The sequence below is a fragment of the Cavia porcellus genome, unplaced genomic scaffold, assembly GCF_034190915.1.
Source record: "Cavia porcellus strain 051 isolate PalLab524CR breed Dunkin Hartley unplaced genomic scaffold, mCavPor4.1 scaffold_5, whole genome shotgun sequence".
NCBI lineage: Eukaryota > Metazoa > Chordata > Mammalia > Rodentia > Caviidae > Cavia > Cavia porcellus.
The window spans coordinates 57,002,738-57,024,133 of NW_026947488.1; the positions used below are offsets into that span (position 1 = coordinate 57,002,738).

The 21,396-nt window shown below is 39.7% G+C and overlaps 1 protein-coding gene across 3 annotated transcripts in view; it reads right to left on the minus strand.

Annotated features, from left to right (window-relative positions):
• Cpne4 (copine 4) overlaps nucleotides 1–21,396 on the minus strand; it is a 501,318-nt gene that overhangs the window by 134,038 nt on the left and 345,884 nt on the right. For all 3 annotated transcript variants that reach the window (XM_063248997.1, XM_063248995.1, XM_063248996.1), the window contains exons 4-5: nucleotides 5,188–5,259; nucleotides 2,294–2,368 (exon numbers count right to left, since the gene is read on the minus strand). In XM_063248997.1, the coding sequence (XP_063105067.1) occupies nucleotides 2,294–2,368; nucleotides 5,188–5,259 (147 nt within the window). The remainder of the gene's footprint in view (nucleotides 1–2,293; nucleotides 2,369–5,187; nucleotides 5,260–21,396) is intronic.

Sequence of the window (21,396 nt, forward strand, 5' to 3'; positions counted from 1 at the left end):
TAATGTTAAGTGAAATCAGACACACAAGCTTAAATAGTGCATGATTTCCCTTAAATGAGAAAGCTAAAATATAAATACATTAACAAGCAAAATAAAAGATATAATAGGAAACAGGAAGATAGATCTTTTGCAAATGAGGAGACCAGAATATGGAGGAAGGGGAGAGGAAGGGGATAAAAAAAGATTAAAATGTGTTATATAGACATACAGCTCTCCACAATGAACGTTACCACTGTGTACTGCAAACATATACTAAACTTTAAGAAAAGATAGTAGTTGTCTATTCAAAAGTGTTAAAACTATTAAATGGCAATTAGCTTTTAAGGACAGAAAGTTTTCTGATCACTCCAGGCAGAATGGATTGCTTTTCTTATTGAACATCTATTTTTTTTTTTTTTTTTTTTTTTTTTGTCTTTTTGAGACAAGGTCTCTCTATGCAGTGCAGGCTGGCCTTGAGCTCACTTTATAGCCCAGGCTGGTCTCGAGTTCACAACAATCCTCCTGCCTCAGCCTCCCGAGTGCTGGGATTACAGGCATGAACCACCACGCCTGGCTCATTACTGAACATCTATTATCATGTCTTATCATGGATATAGCATTCCTTTGGCATTTTTTTAAGTTTATGCTTCATTTTAGGTGATGAATTCAAGATTGTGGTTTGAGATTGGTAGATCTTTTCAGATATTTTTCTAATCCCAGTATCTCATATATAATAAACACTCAACACAGTTTGGCAAATGAAGAATGAATGAGTGAATAAATCAATGGATAAAACCATGAATTGATGAATGAATTGACAAAGAGTCAATTTTTTCTAGGTGAAAAGTAAGTGAGAAATGTCAAGATGTGAACTGCTGTTTAAGACTTTGCATGGTGGCTTGAGACGCTGCTTTATTATTTTTAGGCTAATGCCTGTAAGCCATTCTTTGAAAAGGTGGTGGTGCATCCAGAAATCACCCATTCTCTACTCTTACTCTAGGAAAGTGAAGTCCTATGTGAATGTTTCCAATGATATGATCTGTTTATTGACTTACAGATCTACTTGGTGGGCAATCATAAATATTATATGATGACGTTGGGAAGGAAACCTCCAATATTTTTAAAATATGGAGATTGCATAACTTGCATATATATATATCATATACATCATATATGAATGACTAACATGGCCTTTGATGGGGTAGAAGTCATAACAGAGCCGATGGAAGTTAGACTGACATGGGATTAAACCATTACTTTTACCACTCACTAGCAGAGTGCAGTAGCCATGAAAATGTGTCTTGTAGACCTGCAGTTGCAGAATATAATTGACTGAAGGTTACAGGTTGCTGAGCTCTGAAATGCATCCCTGCACTTGCACTGTCGCCAGACACGCTGCTCCCAGCCTGTCACTGAGTGCACAACTATTTTTTGTCTTTTTTTTTTTTTTTTTTTTTTATCGGTACCAGGGATCAAACTCACGACTGCCCGCTTGCAAGGCAGGCGCTTATGCCGCTGAGCTAAATCCCCAGCCCCGAGTGCACAACTATTAAAGCAGGTGACTTTCTGGGAGCCGTGCGACTCCCTAGCAGCTGAGTTTGGCTCTAAGATATCTTGAAACTTCCTCAGCCTGTGTGGCATCCCAAGAACTTTCCACCTATACTTTGTTCCCTTGCTCTACCATTCCTGGACAGATTTCTGTCATGGTCTATTGGCTTTCCCTGACTCTATGATCTTTATACAGACACTTTGGCTAGTAAAATCCTTGCATAAATAATTGTGTCCTGATGTCTGTTACTCAGAGATTCTGAATTGATGCATGGAGTAACCTTAGACAAGTTATTTCATTTTTAAATCCCTTTCCTTATCTGAAAAGTGTTAGTAATTCCTGTTACATGGGGGCTGCACAAAGGGCTGGACATGATAATGTATGAAAAGTTTTTTACCATGTAACTGGCAAACACAGATGCTTAATAAATGCAGATTTTCTTCCCTTACCCATCTTCTCTTTTCTCTTAGAATACTCCTAACAATGGGGTTAAATCATATTTTCTTGTGCTTATGATCTGTGGCATTTGAACACAAATGAAGTCTTAGTGTAATAAAACTGTCCTGTTTTAATTATAGTCCCATCCTCTTCTCATGAACCATTTCTCAATCTGGGGAAAGCTTTACTTTGCGGACCTCTCTGTAATCTTTGATCAATTTAATAATGTGGGTTGAAAGGGAAAAACAGCTGCAGGGAGAAATCTTATTAAACTGTGCATGCTAGCTTTATTACTTCCTTCAATAACGTTAATGCCAAACATTTTACCTTGTCGTCTAATTTCCGTGCATTGAACGCAAGTTCTACGTAGTCGTCATTACCAGATAATTCTTCAGCGATCACCTAAAGGACAAAGCACAGTCAGCTACAGTGGGGATGCACCAGGAACTCATGAGCCAGCAAAATTCAAAAGCAGATGTGGGGCAAAGAATCTTTCCACAAAGCTAGTGAACATAGCACACCATTTCCAGGTATTGAAAGGAATTCTCTAGGCAGCACTAGATAACTAGATTTCTTTTTATGCTCAGTATGAGAATATGAGGAATGGGGCCCAAGGTGGAAGAAAAGATACCAGGAGTGGGAGTTAGAAGAGGTTTCTGGATACTTGATATTGGATGGTATTTCCACAAATCACATTATTTATCTTTTTTCCTACTTGGCAAATTACAAAGTGTTAAGAACAGTAATAGTTCTCTTTTCAGGTCAGACCATTAAGGAATGGGGGAATAAAATGATTTCTATGTATTCTAGACCAATGGTTACATGGTTGTCAAAGAAATATTCTAATTTCTATTTTAAGAAAGTGTAGGAACCAGCCAATAACTTTGTCTCTGATTGAGGGGCAAATGATGAAAAACAGAAAGACACAGAATTAATTTGGAGCAGAGGGGCCAGGAGAGCCGCTCTTTAGGCAAAAGCCCTGAGCATTTGGCTCACCTGACTGTTTTTCTTTACTTAGACCCTTGAGCAAGCACAAGATCCATCTGCTCCTATTGTCTATGCTGTATGGCTGGGTGAACAACTGGATCTCAGCTGTGCTGACTTTTTTTTTGGAACTTGCAACATGCCAGCACACCTGCCTGCCACCAGAGGAGCACAGCTTGCCACTCTTCTCCTTCGAGCTGAAAGAGGAGGTCAGTTAAGCCTCAATCTTATTATCTGGCCTCCCCTACAAAAAAGCCTGTCCTTGAGTTTTCTGAGTGACAGTGACAAAGGGTGGGGTGGGGGGGAGAAGATGGAAGAGTTGTGGGGAGAGAAGGAGGGAGAAGGAAAAATTCTCAGGATCTAAGCCCTGAGAATTCCTGATAAAAATCTAAAGTGAAGAAATAATAAAGTCTAGCAGGCTCTTTCATAAGGTGCTTTCCAATATTTAATAGCCAGTGAATTTCAAAACCTCAGACAAAAGTTGATGAAAAAGGAAAACAAAAGACAAAACAAAAACACCAATACTCACAAAATCAGCAAAAATCTAAAGTCACTCTAATTGTATAAAGGTTAAATCATGTATAAATAATGCTAGAATTTTGATGTAAATTCAGAGATCACCATAAATGAACATCCTTATCAAATTGTCATTTTGACATACTAAAATTTAATTCAATTGTATCTCCATTTTATCTGAGCTCAATTTTTCTATTATGAGTTAATCTGAATATTCAATGGTAGCCTCTGGGAAATTTTTAAGTTATTTACACTTACTGTAAAGCTAAAAAGGTTGTCTAAAGAGGAGCAGACTCAAAGAAACATGAGCAACAGAAAATTCAAAACTTGAGTCCAGGTATATGGGAAAAACTCAAGAACTTTTTGATAACCTAGAAATCATATTTTTTTAATTCATTCTCTTTTGTCTCATAGTAGCTTAGGACATTTTACATTGAATTTGGGTGGTGGCCCTTAGGTATTCTGTAATCACCGACAACTCTAGAAACTCAAAGTTGTGATCTTTTCTAGCCCAAGAGGTCTGGAAAATCTCACATTTCCAGGTGTTTTCCTGAAGCTATTGAAACTAATGTTTTGATCCATGGATCTGAGATTAAGAAAACTACTCTTTAAATACTTACAGTTAGAAAGGAGATTAAAATTTTGCATATGTATACAAAGGATGAAAATTTCTAAGATGCCTTCTCAGTAAACAGGCAGCAAGATTAGTCCCCCCTCCCAGGAAAAAAATCTATGACAAATTTTATACTGGGGATGTAGGCTTTGAAAATGAGTCTTTGGGTTCAAGACTTTTTAGACCACTGTTAGGGTCTTCAAAGACTAGTTGATTCCTTATTGAATATGGCACTCAGAAAAAAGCCGACATGGCAGTGTTATTCAGAACGTTCAAGCAAAAGATGCTGGGGGGCGTAGCTCTGTGGTGCTGTGTGTGCTTAGCATGTGAAGCCCCAGGTTCAATTCACAGCACTACAAAAACAGGAAGATAATTAAAATATTCAAGTAAACAATTCAAGTAAATTCTTGGGGGAATGACCACAATTTTCACCATTGGAGCTCTTTTGAACTTTAAAGAAATTATGTTGTTTAAAAAGAGTAAATCAGCCACTTTCAAGTTAAAAGGGAGGGTCACAGGAAGAGAATTTTGCTTCCTGGCAACTTGCTTTCCTAGCAATTTAGATTTTTCTTAATTTCTTTCTTTCTGTCACTCTGTCTTTGTCTGTCTGTCTGTTTTGGTCTCTCCTTCCTTCTCTTTTCACACATATACCTAAACAGATGCACTGTTTTCTTTGCTTTTCTCATAAGCTCTAATTTGAGATGGCAAAGTTTCAAATACCAGCATGAAACTTTAGGCTTCTAGAAATACGTTCAGCATTTCTCAATAGAACATCCCGAGATACTAAAACTGCTCTATGTGGTACACTCGATACACAGTGTGACTATGAACACTATTTGCTTTTGATTTCAAATAATTCATTTTCTTATATAATCACACGTGACTAAGGCATATTTAGGAGGAGTGTTAAGAGCTGGACTCTCCACTTCTTAGGCAACAAACTAAACCTTGAATTAAATGTTACTGAAGAGTTAGGTAGCTCTGATAAATGTAAAGACCCCAGGCAGTTCCACCCCTGGGGGTGCAGTGTGGCCAACCAGTCCACTACCCAGCGCCAGGCTGGCCACCTGGGCAGAAGCTGCTGAGGGAGGGTCCTGGGAGGGCTCACCGTGATGGAGGATTTCCCGGCTGTGTTCCCGTGCTTCAGCAGAGACTTGGACAGCTTCCTCTGGGAAACAATCTGCACAAAAGGAAACAGAAAGAGGAAATAGTTGTCATATCACTACAGGTGTATTTTTAAGCTTTTCCCTTTACAAAATTCTATAGTCACAACTCTGCTTGAAATTAAGACACCTATGTCTATTTCTATTCTAAGGTTCATCCATAGGCCTCTCTTAAGACAGGCTGTTCCTTCCTTCCCTTCCTTCTACGGTGTATGCTGCAAGAAAATGCTAGTAATAATTCAGTCAATTAGGAGGTGGCTTAATTGCTGGTGAAGCATTTATATCAAAATCAGATGGATAATGTCAAACACGCACATTAAGATAATGTAAGTGAAGCTTTGAATAATCTCAAATGATCACCAAAGCTCCCTGCAGAGTGGGGGATGGGAAAAGGAGTTCAGTGTCCAAATATGCAGCTTCTACGTCTCTAACATCTAGAGATCTATTTTTAGTATATTCATTAAGAGGCTATAAAGTAAGTAGCCAACCGGAGTTACTGGAGCCCTCTTCATATTGCAGTGTCAGTACATGCCGTGTATTTCTCACAGTGGAAATTGTTTTTAGCAGAACCGGCTCATCCCTTGTTTTCCTTCTTTATTCTCTTTTAGAAAGAGAAGTTTGGCAAGGCACTGGAGTCCAGATAAGTATGCCACTCATGATTCCCAAAGCAGGAAAGGGTTAAAAGAATCAAGTTAAGGCATGCTCATTTCTAGAGAACAACACACATCACTGCGGTGGGCTACTTCTACATAGGGCTGTCCCCAGTGATCCTAGCTTTGGTATTCAGGGTATGGTATAAACCCCTCACCTTGAGCATGGAATAGAGCCAATGATTTGCTTCTAACAAGCAGGATACCACCTAAATGATGAGCTGTCACTTCTGAGATTAAGTTATACAATGCCTTTCAGGACCCACATTGTCACTGCTCAAGAAGGAGTAAGAGGTACTTATCATGAGAACCTGGGTGGCTATAGTTCCCTATCCCTACTCTTTGGAAATACCAGCATTTCCAATTGCAAGGTATAAAGAGAATGCATCTATGTATTGGCTTCTGCCTTTTGTAAATGCCAGGAAATACTTTCTTAGGAAATGGGTATTTAGTTATACAAGTGTCTAATCAAGCAAGCAATAAAACAAACTTGTTTTATATTCTCCACCCATCTCAGCTTCCAAGAATAATTAGTTTAAAGCACCCATTGTAATAATGATGGACAGGCAATGAGTTGTCATTGAAGTTGCCATTCTGAGGACTACCGGGCAAAAATAGCAGGGATACCCAGCTGGGGTGAGGAGCTACAGAGAAAAGCCTGTTTGTTCCAAATCCTGCTTGTCATGTATGCTTTGTTGCTTCTGAAGCAACTGTTTCAGGCTGAAAAAGACCTTAGGTCTTGTGAACAAATGAGAAAGTTGGAGTAACAAGGACTCACCCTGGCCTCAGCTGACATTTGAGACCAACAAATAGTAAGTTCTGCCTGGCATTAAGGCTAAAGGGGTTGCACTTGTCAGAAGTCCTCTAATCTGATTCATTTCAGCTGCAGTCAGGTCACAGCTGCAAACTTTAACGTTCAACAAATGGGTGAGGCACAGAGGTAGGAAATGGAAATCAATGTACTCTTTTTAGTGAGGTTGGACCAGAGGAACACCAGAACCACCAGGTCACTAATCTGCACTCTCACATAGGTCTGGGCAGGAAGCACCATTTCTCTTGCCAAGTAGTCCTTATTTTATTTTATTTTATTTGGAATTTCATTTAAATGATTCAAGAATAAAATCTTTCAATTCAGTATTTTAAGAAATATGTATTCAGATGAACTTTCCCCAAACTCTTCAAAATAAGTCACTTTGGACTCCAGATGGTCATCTTTCATAAGATTTGTAGTGACAATATCTTCAGTATTCTTTTTCTTTATTTTTGACATCATTCGAAATCTGTTGCAATAATAAATATTTACTGAATGCTATCTGTATGCTAGGTACTCATTTATTGTACAGGGCTAAACAGAAGCATGCAGAAACTCTGAGTTTTATTTCACAGGTGTAACTTCACTGGCCTGAATGAATAATCTGAAAAGCATGAATTATAGAACTTGCATTTCTTAAAAAGGTAAGTATATATTAAGTGAAAAAGGCTTTGTATGATTGATTTTTGAAGTTGCAGGATTCAAACAAGCTTGACATCACAACTGTAGGACATCTCAGAGCTTCAGTGTTGAATTCCCAAAGGCAAGCATGTAATATACATTCCTTACACACATTTGGCTCCAGAATCCTTTGGTCAAGGAAATCTCTAGTGCTTTGAAAACTACTACTACTACATACACTGTGCCCACCACTACAGAGAACAGCTAAGGTGTCCTGATAACTCACTAGACAGACAGCAAACCTGTCCACAGTTCCACAAGTCTTCTTTTTTTTTTTTTTTATCGGTACTAGGGATCGAACTCACGACCGCCTGCTTGCAAGGCAGGTGCTTATGCCGCTGAGCTAAATCCCCAGCCCCCACAAGTCTTCTTTTTAACAGAGCTGGTCCAGCTTCCTCTAGCCACATCCACCATCTCTTCACCTGAACATTTTGCCTGGTCTCCGCACACAGCAGGCTGGATGTGAGGAGAATCAACACCCCTCAAGGAAGACCTCAACCAATAATTGACGAGTTAGGTGCATAGATTCCCCAGTTCTTTTGTGGTGGAGGTGAGGGGTGATTGTGAGGTATCTTTTCCTCACCAATGCCTGAGTTTCGTGAGATGAAACTCAAGGTGCTGTTGTGGTGATGAGTTAGAAAATGATCCTTTCTTTTATTGGATGTTTTCCCCTTCCAATTTCACTTCTCTGCTATCTCCTGATTTTTCTTGTACCCCACAAATAATGGACTTACCCTCCAATACATGACTGTTTTGGAAAGAACATAACCAAGATCCTTACTGGGTCACATAATGTGTGGGGCACACCATACCTGTTACCTCATTTCATGTCATTTAATAATCAAACTCTCTCATCCTCAAGCAGCTGGGATGAGGGAATCCAGCCTTATGGACACAAACCAATTCAAGGTCAGATTGTCATAGATTGAATTGTGTCCCTCCCCAAATTCACATGCTGAAGTCCTAACTTCCAGTGTGCTATTTGGAGATAGAGCTTTTAATGAGATTAAGTTAAGTTAGTGCATAAGGGTGGGACCCTAACCTCATAGGGCTGGTGTCCTTATGAGAAGCAGTTAGTGACCTGTTGATTACAGAAATGTGGAGAAACATGCAGAACAGTTCCTAAAGCCATGCACCTGGACTGCTCTGCATAATTTAAGCAGGCTTTCAATAAGATGGGCTAGACCTGACATCAGCCTGACCTTTCTTCCTCGCTCTCTGCTTGTCCTTGCACACTCTCTCTAGGGAACACACAAAGGAAAGGCTTTGAGAAAGCTAGCTGTCTTCCAGATAGTAAGAGAGCCCTCCAAGGAAACCAACCCTGACAGCACCTGGATCCTAGGCTCCTAACTTCCAGAACTGTGAGAAAAATCAATTTCTCTTGTTTAACAGAATCCAGGACACCCACAGTCTATAACAGTCTAAGCTGACTAACACACACAGGTGCAGGAGTTGAAGCCAAGAGTTATAGGAGTCAAGTCTTCATTGAACAGATTCTTATTGAATATCTATCAGGTGCTAAGTGTTGAAAATAAAATACACAGAGCAGGCAAGGACAGTAACAAAAAAAAAAAAGTTATATAAAACATGTCAAATTCCAACTCTGCAAGGTTGGGTCATGTGATGGCGGACAGGCCTGGTCCAGGAGATCAGGGAAGGTATTTTTGAAGAAAGCACTCTTGATGTGAAGGTTTATGGAAAGAAATGAAAGGCGAGAGAGGGGAGGAGTGGTGCCCAAGCAGAGCGGGCAGCAGGCACATAGGCATGTGTGAGTATGAGGAGCAAAGAGTGTTCAAGGGACAGAAAGAAGGCCTTTAATTTATCCCCACACACTCTGCATTCTGGTTCTGGGTGTTTCAGCAATACTGGCCTTGATGGGCTACAAAAAGGTCAATCTCCACTTCTGCCCAGTAGACATGCTGCAATCCCTGGAACCCGTGTATACTGCCTTATATGGCCAAAATAACAAGAAGGTCTTTGCAAGTGTGTAGGTTGAGGATACTGAGCTGAGAATGTTGTGCCAGATTTCCCAGGGGGGCCCTAAGTGTAGCCACATGTGTCCCTCTAAGAGGGACTTGGGTGAAATATGACAACACACACTCAAAAGAGAGGGCAGGCCAGAGAGAGATGTGAGTATTTTGGATACTGGCAATCACACAGCCACGGACTAGGAAGAACAGTAGCCACCTGAGGCCAGAAAAAGCAGAGAATGGATTCTGTCCTCCAGCCCCTACAGGGAAAGTAGTCCTGATTTAAGACTTTGGCCCCTCAAAACTCTGAGAGGAGAAATTGCCTTGTATTCAGCCACCAAGTTTGTGGTAATTTGTAACAGTAGACACAGGAGACACAGGAGGCTGGTTTAGCCCAAGATCAGCCAAGATCAAAGTCCAGGAAGGCATGCAGTGATGCCAAAATTAGGGAAGTCCCACCTTTACATTTTATTCCCCAAGACAGTGGAGCACTATCACTTCGCCTGCTGTGGAGCCTCCAAGTCCCAGTAGTTTGTTCTTATTGTTAATCCAGAGGACTCCCAATCTTGGGTGAGTACAGAGCAACCCTAGACAGCTTTGGCCTGTTTTGTATACTATGAATAAAGAACAGTTTAAGCTGTTCTTGACATGACAAAAGATCATGACAAAAGAGCTGTCAAGAGCTATGATTTTTCCTGACATAGGGTGTCTTCCTTCAATTGGAAAATTCACTGCTTTTTCAAGATACACACTTGAAGTTTAAAATAAGAAAGTAAGGCCATTTGTGGGACTAAGAAAGACTGCTCTCTTGTCATTCACATTGGCTCCCTCCTCTGTCTAATCTGGCCTCTCTAGCAGTAGCAGCAGGGTAGAAGAGGTTGCTAGAGATGCAGAAACTCTGACTCTACCCCAGGTCTGTTGAATCAGACTCTACTTTGCCCGCACACTGAACCCAAGATGCTCTGAGCCAGAAAATAAGACGACACAAAGAAGACAAGGAATTTCAGTGCAATAGGATCAGATTTCAAATATGTATTTTAAAAGAGATCCTAAGTGAATCTGTTTTGCTGACTTTGACTTTCACCAATGGGAGAGAGTTCTAGAAACTAGGGAAGGTGCAATTCTAAAGCTTTCTTCCTATGAGTGATATGCTTTGGGCTTATATTTTATGTAAATTCACTAGAGCTCCCTAGGGTCCAATGGAGACCCACAAAAGGACTACCCTAGGGAGGATGATTCAGGATGCTGTCATGAATAATAGTATCAATGGGTAATCTATTGGTTTGGACTTGCTGTCTTAAGCTTTCTATTAAGCAGGTTTCTAATTACTTCAAATGTAATTACAGGCTTTCACTGGCTTTGATTTCATTAGCAAGAGGAGTGGAAGGAGAGTTCCAAAGAAGGAGAGAGGAATTGAAGGAGTGCTTGCATATTAATTAATCATTTTGCCTCATCTCTTGTGTCTGACCTATTGTCATCACAGATGACCCTGGTCAGTTATCAGTCATTGTCATGTATCCCTTTACCCCACTCCCCTAGCCATGAAATGTGGCAATCAGGCTAGAAAAGAAAAGGTCACTTTCCTAAGTATCCCAGTGATGGGGCCAGAGCACTTGGTAAGGGCAAAGGCATCTGGAAGTTTTTGAATTCTTCCCTTTGGTGGGTTGTGACTTCTCTGTAGTTAGGCCAGAGATCAAATACTAGCAGTCCATAGAACAGAGGAGGATTGAGAGAATCCACTTGAAATGAAAGAAGCTAACTATAGCTTTGATATAGACCAGGTATTTTATTATGAGTAGTTAAAGGTCACACAACTATTAAAGAGTCATAACAAATATTTTAAGAGCTATTTGTCAGATTGCTTTGTGATAGCTACTGTTCAATGTGTATTGATCCATTTAATCCTCACAGTAGCCCTATGGAATAAATGTTATCATATGTCATGATTGGATGAAAAAGTTGAGTACAAAGAGTTTATTAGTTTGCTAAGGCTGACATAATAAATTACTACAAACCTGGTGGCTTTAAACCACAGAAATCTGTGCTCTTTGGGCTCCAGTGGGCGAAAGTCCAGAACCAAGGTATTGGTAGGGCCCTGCAGAGGCTACAGGGGAGACCCCAAATCTGGTGTAGCTGGAGGTGGTTGTCCTTGTTTCTCTGCTATGGCTGTGTCATTCCTCCTTTCCTCTTCTGACCTTTCCTCCATAGGCCTCCTATAAAAACACTTGTTACTGGACTTGGGGCCTGTTAATCCAAGATGGCCCATCTTGAGGTCTCTTATTCAAATCTGTAAAGACTCTTTTTACAGAATAAAGTCACATCCATGGCTATGGCACTTAGGATATGGATGCATCATTTTGGGTGGTCACCACTTAGTCCATAGCAGAACAACTTGATTACCTGCTCATTTCTATTGCAAATAAGTAGCAGAGCTGAGACTTGAATGCCAATAGTCTTGTTCTCGCATCCATTCTCTTAATTGCTAGACTCTCCTCTCTCCCATACATGGCAGAAATAGAATGTGACTTGATGCAAGTTCCGGCTAAACCCTCCCAGATAAGCAAAGTGATTCACAGTCATTCCCTGGCCCCATGAAACTCGCCAAGAAGGGAAGTTTCCTCCACGTATGTCACACCTAAGAATCACATGCGAGTTCTAAACGCTGGCCCTGGTTGGGTTCCTGGGCTACTTCATCTCTGGCACCTGTTTCCCCATCTGTGAACCACGGATTTAGTGACATAAATGGATATTACCCAAATCCCAGCTCCAGGCATGTACAGGTGCTCAGAAAATGCTGCTTTCCTTCTCTTTTCTCTCCCATCCAATCTATCCCAACTTAGAGGTCATTAAAAGTCACCTATTAGTTTGGATTAGGGTCCTTCTGGGAAATAACAGAGGTATTTAAGATATTGAATTGATGAGATTCATGCTTAATTACTGGGTAGGAGTAGAGAATGACAGGCATGAGGGAGGGCTCTGAGTTACAGGCTTCTGGCACACGGGAGAACACAGGTTCCACTCACTGGGTTGAGTATGCTAGAGGAGGGGCTTAATGAGTAAGAGGAGGAGACAGTGAGTTTGCCTTAGAGCTGTTGAGTCTGAGGATGTCTGTGGGCCATCCAAGTGGAGTTAATATCCAGAGTTGGATTCATGAGCCCTGGACTCAGAAGAGAGTGCTGATTTAAGAGTCTGCACAGCACGGATGAAATGGAATGGCAGGAGGGCACAGGGAGAACATATAAAGGAACCAAGAAGTCCCAAGAGTGAGGCAGGCTTCCAGGATGAGATCACAGCATTGATTTATTGCTTCCCTCTAACTTCAGTCCCTGAACAATCAATCCCTGGGGGATCAGTCTCCAAGACCATGAGGTGACTGAGGGTTGACGCGCAATCTTCTCTGTCCTCCCCCTCAGCTAGGATAGAGAAGGCTCTGAGTGGAAGAAGAGCCAGGTTAGGACAGGGGCTGTCTTTTGTTTGTGTGATGATAGAGGCACCAAAATAAACAAGATGGAAAACTGGGGGTGTCAGTGAGGGTGCAGGAAAGAGAGTGCCTTGGTGTATAGAGCTGTGTGATTTGTGACATGTTTCTATGTGAATATTTAGCAGTTTCTAGTAAAGACCATAGCATGTATGCCTAAATATTCCACTTTTATCTTTTTTTTTTTTTAAAGCGGTCTGGGGCATCAGTATATACAACAAAGTGTTGCTTACAATTTGAAAACACAAGAAACAGTCTTAATGTTTGACAACAGGGAGGCATTACATGACTATTGCCATTATGGAATACCATGTAATACAGAAAATAAATGATACAGAGTATATTCACTAGCACTGAAAAATGTTAATTACAGTTTTGTGCTTTTTTATTCTTTGTACCATGGATCAAACTCATGACCTTGCACTTGCCAAGCAGACACTAAATCTCCGGCCCCTTAATTATGTACTTTGATGTGAAAAAAAGCAACTGAAATCATGCAAGTGACCAAAGGTTTATTTAAAAAAGAACTATATGTATATGCCTCATGGAAAGATCTGTAATAATATGCACAAGAATGCTTGGTAGTTATCCCTCAACAGTGAGATTAAGGGTGATTATATGCACACATATTTATATATGTATGAATGTTTTTTGCCATGAACCTGTATTACCGTTACTTAAAGCCAATACATGAAAAGCCAATACATAATACACAGGTAGGACAGAAAATCTGGGTTAGCCTAAAAGTGATGTCATGGAAAAGACACTCTTGGGTGCTGATAGGAAAAGCAGAAACGTGGCCTCTGCATCCTCTAACACAGCTGACGGAGGGTCACTCTGGGGACAGAGACTCCAGCAATTGTCAGCACCTAGCACTTAGTGAGGATCTGAGTATTGGCCCTGTCCTGTGGGCCCACAGGCTTTGCGGATGCTGTTTCCCACTGGCCAGCTGTTCTCTGAATCCTGTGTTAAAAGTGCTGGTAAGGACAGTGCTGTAAATGGGACAAGGGCCAGAACTGCTTAGTAATGGACTTGTGTATGCTGTTAAAGACTCAGAAGGCCTGGTAGTATTTAGCTCATGGCTTGCCCACTTTAAAACAGTGCGTGCCTAAGCCAGTTCAAGGTTCAGGTGCTGCGTGGAACAAGAGGAAATGACAGTGCTTCACCCTGGGGTTCTGTGAGGATTACATGGGATACTTGGTGCAAGCTTGCAACACGAGGTCAGGCAGTAATATAACTTTTGTTATTGTTTACATTCAGTAAACTCATTACTGAATGGATGAATGAGTGAATGTATACCAGTTTCATGTTAATATTACCCTTAATCACTATACAAGCAAAATAGATCCATGCAAGGGAAGAACAGGGCTCAAACACTATAAATTGCTCAAACTCTTTGGTCCAGGGGAACTTCAGATAAACATTCCCAAGACAGAGTCCATTTGCAGATGGGTGCCACAGATCTTCCTGAGCTACCACAAAGAGCTGTTTTTTTCAGACACAGGAGCCAATCTATCAACTTGTGATGGAGGAGGTCTCGTGCTTGAGCTCCATGAGCAGTTTCAAAGAGGCAGCATTTAGGAAGAATTACTATTCTGCTTCTCAAGTTTACAAAAGGTTATAAAAATTGAATGATCTTTGGGGAACAATGTGGTATAACAGGAAGACAGGTGGTGAAATCAGACCAACTTGGTTTGAATTTTAACTCCACAGCTTGCTGTGAGTGTGACCTTGAATGTGTGAGCTGAGGTGGAGTGGAGATGAGATGATGGAAAGGTGACAGTGGCTTCTTTTAAGCACAGTATCTGGAGCACAACAAGGCGCTTCAAAGTTAGTCTCCTCTGTTCAGCTGACCACCTATGAGGAAGTCAGTGGAAACACTTGGGGATTTGGACAGGGAACCTTTTCTTATTAAGCATGTGAAACAGAAGGCCAGATGTAGGGCAGCTCAGCTGTAAGGGAAGAGTAGGTTAGCATTATGGATTATGAGTTCACATGCCTGATCCTGAAGTCTTCTCGTTCACTTTGCAGGTTCATAATCTTGGCCTGTGATGGTGATGGTAATGATAATACCACTCATAGCATGAAGCTCACAAATGTCTGACCTTTGGTCAGCTCTTAGGAACACTGAGCTACAAAACAGCTTTCTTGTCACAAAGTGTCCATAAAATATGTTGTCCAAGTTGGGACGCCCTTGAAAGTCAAAGGAGATAGTATTACTAACTGGGTATAAATTAGGGTGAATGGGGTACAGTGAGCCTCACTTGATAGGAAAGGGTGAAATCCCCCTCCTTGGAAGTGTCTGAGGTGAAGCCAAAAGCAACAGAGAGCGGTACACAGATCCTTTCTTTTTTTTTTTTTTAAAGAGAAAAAAATACAGCATTTTTAAAGAGAGAAAAATACAGCATCAACAAAAGCAAAATGACAACAACACAAAAAAAGTAATATAGGATTTCAAAACAAGATGATAGGAATTTAACAATGGTTGTTATATTGCATATTGTTATCTTCAAAATCATTGCTGAAGTTATCGGATATAGGCATGTGAGATTGATCCAACAATATAATTTCCCTTTAAGCAGTTTCTTTCTCTTTTACTATGTCTATTGTAACTTTTGGATCTTATTTACTCTTTCAGCTTCTTACACTAGTGAGACAGTATGGTGTTTACACATGCAAATCTTATTATTTCACTTATGAATATGGTTTCTAGTTGCATTCATTTACGTATAAAAGCTTTGAATTCATTGTTTATGGCTGAGCAGTATTCCATTGTATAAAAATACCACAGCTTTTTAATCCATTCCTCACCTGATGGGCATTTGGGTTGTTTCCAAGATTTGGCTATTACAAATTATGTAGCTATCAACATGGGTGCACATATGTTACTGTGGTATGATGTTTTCAATTCTCCTGGGAAAATATTCAGAAGGGGAATAATGGTCGAATGAAACTACTAATCCTAGTTTTTTGAGGATTCTCCACACTGATTTTCATGGTGGTTGCACCAGTCTACATGCCCACCAACAATGGAGAAGAGCTCCTTTTCCCTCACAGCCCCACCAGCATTAGTGATTGGTTAATTTCTTGATACTAGCCATTCTTTTTTATCTCAGGGTTGTCTTAATTTACATTTCTCAAATGACCAGTAATGTTGAACTTTTAAAAAATATATTTATTTGCCATTTGTATTTCTCCATCTGAGAACTGTGTATTCATCTCAGATGCCCATTTTTCAGTTGGGTCTTTAAATTTTAGTGGCTTGATGTTTTTTCAATTCTTTATAAATTTTAGATAAAAGTCCTTTGTCTGAGGGACAGTTGGAAAAAATCTTTCCCAAAATGGGTTTTCTTTTCACTCTGTTGATGATTTCTTTAGGTGTTCAAAAGCTTTTTAATAAGATGAGATCTCAGCTGTTGATTCTTTGAAGTACTTCTTGCGCAGTTTGGTTTTTTTCAGGAATGCTTTGCCTACCCTAATGTCCTCAAGATTTCTACCTACTTTGTCTTGAAGTAGGTTTAGTGTTTATGTCTTAATATTTAGATCTTTGATCTATTTTAACTTTAGTTTAGTGCATGGTGATAGGCATGGGTCCAATTTAAGTCTTCAGCCACGTGGAGAGCCAGTTTTTCCATCACCATTTATTAAAGAGGCTATATTTCTTCCAGTGAACATGTTTGTCCCTTTTGTCAAAGATAAGGTGCCAGAGTGTGTTTATAGTTGTATCTGTATCTCCTATTTTATTCCATTGATTCTCAGGTCTGTTTCTTTGCCAGTACCATGCTGATTTTATTATAGCAGCTTTGTAGTATAACTTTAAGTCTGGGACTGTGATGCCTCTTTCCTGGCTTTTGCCTCCCAAGATTGCCTTTGCTATTATAGATCTCTTATGGTTCCAGATGAATTTTAGTAATGTTTTCTCTAGTGTGAAATATGCTAATGGTATTTTGATAAAATTGCATTAAATCTGTATAACAATTTTGAGAATGTGGCCATTTTTACAATGTTGTTCCTTCCTATCTACAAGCAAGGAATATCTTTTGATTTTCTGAATTCCTCTTCAATTTTGTTTTTCAGAGTACTATAATTTATTAATCTTTTAGTTACACAGACTCTTAAAAAAAGTTTGGGTTAAACTCAGCACTGCTTTTCTGTCCTCTCTCCCGATCCTATGAAGACCTTGTCAGCAAATTAACTGTAATCTTTCTGGTTTGAATTCAGTAGGGGGAGAGAGTTGGCAGATTTCTGCTCCTTTGTTTCTGATGACTGGCTAGGGAAAGTGCACTGACCTTAGCCTGCTCATGGGCAGATGCTAAGCAAGGAGGGTGAGGCATAGTAATCAGCTTACGTGGGGCCTCCCTGAGCTTGGACTCAGGAGCCTGCATCTTTGCTGACCTGAACCAGCATACAGAGAATCCCAGAGGCCCACATCCTGTCCAAAACAAAGTTAATTAATGCATACTCAGCCTCATTTTGTCCTTGGATCCGTAGCCAAGACTCTTGGGGATGATTCTGTAAACTAAGCAGTTATTGCTTTTCTCCCCCTATGTTTAATGAGCTAATTCAAAATACAAATACTGTATTCTCTTTTTGAAATTAAGTTTGAGCTGGAGAGTCTAGGTTTGGGGAAAACTTCAGAACTTCTTTGCAAAGCCAATGATTCTCCTTTAATATATTTGTTATTAGAGCTCTGAGCCCTCCTTGGTCTCATCTATAATTGAAAATAATATTACAAAAGTTCAGGATCAAAAGAGGCAGCCAGCTCTCTTCCCTGTAGGAACAAGGAGGGGATCAAGGCTTTACCTGAAGAAACAGCAGAATAATTTCTCAAAACCTTACCAAATACCCACTCACATGGGTTTCTCACAAATTTCCCAGATTGAAATATTTCTTTAGAGTTTTTTTGTTTTGTTTTTGAGACAGGATCTCGATAAGCAGTTCAGGCTGGGCTCAAAGTCATTTTGTAGCCTGCACTGGCCTCCAACTCACAGTGATCTTCCTGCCTCAGCCTCCTGAGTGCTAGGATTACAGAGATGTACCACCACATTTGACCTTTTCAGATTTTAAAAATTCTTCAGAAGCTTCCTTAAGAATCTACATAATGCATATGTCCCTTCTTCTTTCATCTGAGTGTGAGTGCCTGGATGTTAGTATGGCAGCTTTATTGTGGTGTTTTTATTAACATTTATCATATTTTTTTCCAATTATAGATATGACTACATTCTTTTTAGGAAAATACAGGTGTTACTCTACAAATCAGCTATAATCACATAACCTAGATATTATCATTAAAAATAATATCCTTAGAAGAGTCTTAGAAGGAAACATAGGGACTTAGCAAGACAAAGACAAACAAACAAACAAAAAACAAAAACAAACAAACAAACAAACAAACAGATAAGAGAACAATAGCAACAACAAAGTCATGAAAAAAAGCTAGGGATTTAGCTCACCTAAAAGGCTCTAGATACAAGTCTCTAGCACGCCCGCCCCAACTATAAACACACACACTACCAGCCCTTTTGTTTTTGAAGAAATGGGTACTTCAAGAGCTAATACCATAATAAATTTCATATACAGCTTAAACAACAAGAACAAAAAAAATCAGATATCTTTACAAATTTTAAGGCAGTTTTATTAAACTTTGAAAACACAGTTTGTACCTTAGTTCATGAACTTAACTCTTTCCACAAATCTGCTCATGAACTGAATTGCATGAGAACTGAATCAAATTTCCCCATCAGGGCAACATTGAACCCACTGAATTTGATTTGGTTCTCCTTGAATTCAGTTTGCAACCAAAATCATGGAAAAAATTAAATTCATGAACCAAGATAGCACTGTAATTTAAAGTCTTATTTTTAGTAAATAAAAAATTTGATAGCGATTTGTTTGGGGGTAAACATATTGTTTGGTGAGTTGACTTTTTACATTGGAATTGGGACAAGGACAGGACATTGCTATCTAAATCACCCAGGATGCTGATGATGAAGAAGGTGCAACAAGTAACCCAGAATTTGCAGGAGAAAGGCATGTCCTAAGGGCAGAAGAAGGTTCACCAGTACCATGGGGATGGCGAAACGGGCTGAGATGCACTGCTCTGAGTGGGGGGAATGTGACAAATGAAATCTGGCTGGGAACAAGAAGAATGGGAGCTGGGGTAGAGGTCTCTGGCAAGTGTCTTCACATCCTGGTGACAGCGTAAGATCTTTGCATAGGTGGCGTGTGCTGAGCAGCTGAACACCTTGCACCAGCTTGACCTACAAGATTAGGACCAACACGAGCTTTGAGTTCCTTTCAGCGTTGGTGTGAATCATTACTCAGTCCCAGCTCTCTTATCCTCTTCTCCTGTACCAATATGAAACCAAGAGAGGAATCTTATTACTGTGACTGTATGTGAAATGGAGCCTAGAAACACAAGCTCATTTTAATTGCTACTAAATGCACATTTTAAGAAACTATCTTTGAGATTGAACAGGCACAAAGTTAATTTTGGAAGGAAGAAAGATATGCTGAGTTATGATGTCATCTATGACAGAATGACATCTGTGACTTAACAGGAGGGACACGATGGTATTACCTCACACTGAGCCAGACAGGAGATGAGATGTGTGTGGTGGGCAAAGGGGGAGAGAGCAGCCTGAAAAGAAATGAAAATGCAGGAAACAATGCTTAATTTCAGAAAGGTGGAAGGTAAGGGATGAAATGAAAATTGATGACTATTCAAACTGGAAGGAAGCTAGAGATGAATTAATCCAAAGCCTCCCCTCTACAGGAAAGCCACTGTTTCACAGAAATATTAAGCAAATTGCCCAAGGAGACATAGGGAGGTGGCAGATCTAAGACAGATCTAAGACAGACTCTTGATGCCTTTCAGGATACTCTAAAAACAATGTAAAGGTAGAAGGAGAACCCTAAGAAAGCAGACAGATTTTCTTAAGGTCTGAATTTAAGATTCCTTACTGATGAAAGTAGCAAATCAGAAGGTAAGAACTATGTTCTCCTTGGAGAGCCAAGGGCTTGCTCACTCACAGAGCTCTGTATGAATCCCATCTGCCTATCAGCATTAGAAAGCAACACTTGTTTAAGTTTTACTGGTTTTGTTCTGTACTGTTTTGTTCAATTTTATTATACCTGATGATACAGACAATTCTTTTTAAGGTAGCAAGAGGCATTATGGTAACCATTCTTGATTATACCTTGTATTCTGTTTTTACATCATGTACTATGTCCATCTCTTATTTTGACTGACTCTGCTTTGTTTTGCCATATTTGGTTTTATTCTCTTCCAAAAAAAAGTAATAAGAACTATGGGAGTAATAAAACCCCAAATGTGTAATTGTTATTGTAAAAAAGAGAGGAAAAGAAAGAGCTCTAAAGGATACAACTGCAAGTGTGTTTAGGTGTGTAAGATACATGGCCATATTACTAAGTTTTTGTTGGACCATTGAACACAACTGTTTGCAGTCTCACTGTTTGAATGTTCACTTTGTATACTTTAATTTTGTAACTTGAACAACTATTTCTAAGATGACAATATGTAATCTATTAACTAGTGATTACTTACTGTTTTTTTTGAAATTCTGTATTACTTGTACCTTTTTACTGTTTTGTTTTGTTTTTCTTTAAATAAAATTTTAAAAAAAGAAAGCAGCACTTGGTCCCAGGATTGCTCAGCTAGTCCACAGGGGCTCAGATGAGGTGGTTCAGTTATGACATAACCCATCATTTGCTTGCTTGCTGCTTACAGTAACTGCAGAGTCCTATAGGGAAAGCTTTTCAGATGCAAAGCAGAAGGAAAATGAGTTGCCCATGGTAGTGTGCAGATTTGACGTATTTGATCTATCCACTTTTAAGTCACGAGGGTATTAAATGTTATGCGACAACATGGTAATCTGAGAAAATTAATGGGGGTATTACGTTACTCAGTACATCAAATTCGGATAGCACCCTCAAAACCATGTTATCTCCTGACATAATCCTAACATTTATGTAGGTCAGGAAGGAAACTGACAATGTGAATAATAGGTCCATTTGCCTACGTTTAATAAATGGGGAAAACAAACTCTGGCGATAAAGAGCCCCATCAGGAACATAAACTTCAAGCCACATTCATGCTCCTTTGTAGAATGGTAAGTTTTAGGAAGCAGTTTTTCTCCTTTTTAGACATGTCCTTTGCCTTTAATTTCTCCAGATAATTTTCTAAGTCAGTAATTCCTTTCATAACTAAAACCAGAACAGATAGAGACTCATTGGAAGTTCTCAAACTGTGGTTGCTAGTCTAGCAGAAATACAAATTGTGGGGTCTCCAGATCACTAGTTCAGAAACACTAGTGGTGGACCCAAAAATCTGTATTTTAATAAGCTTCTGAGTGACTTGAAGCACACTGGAGTGTGAGAACCACTGCTCTGAGGGAAGATAGTATGTGATCTTTTATGAATAAGTATCAGAGGATCTCTGGATGCTGGAACTCGTTTAAAAGGCCCCTGGTTTTCCTACTCCATTTATGATGATAGAGAGCAGGAAGCTCTTGGTTTAACAGTTATCCCATGAACTTTATGGG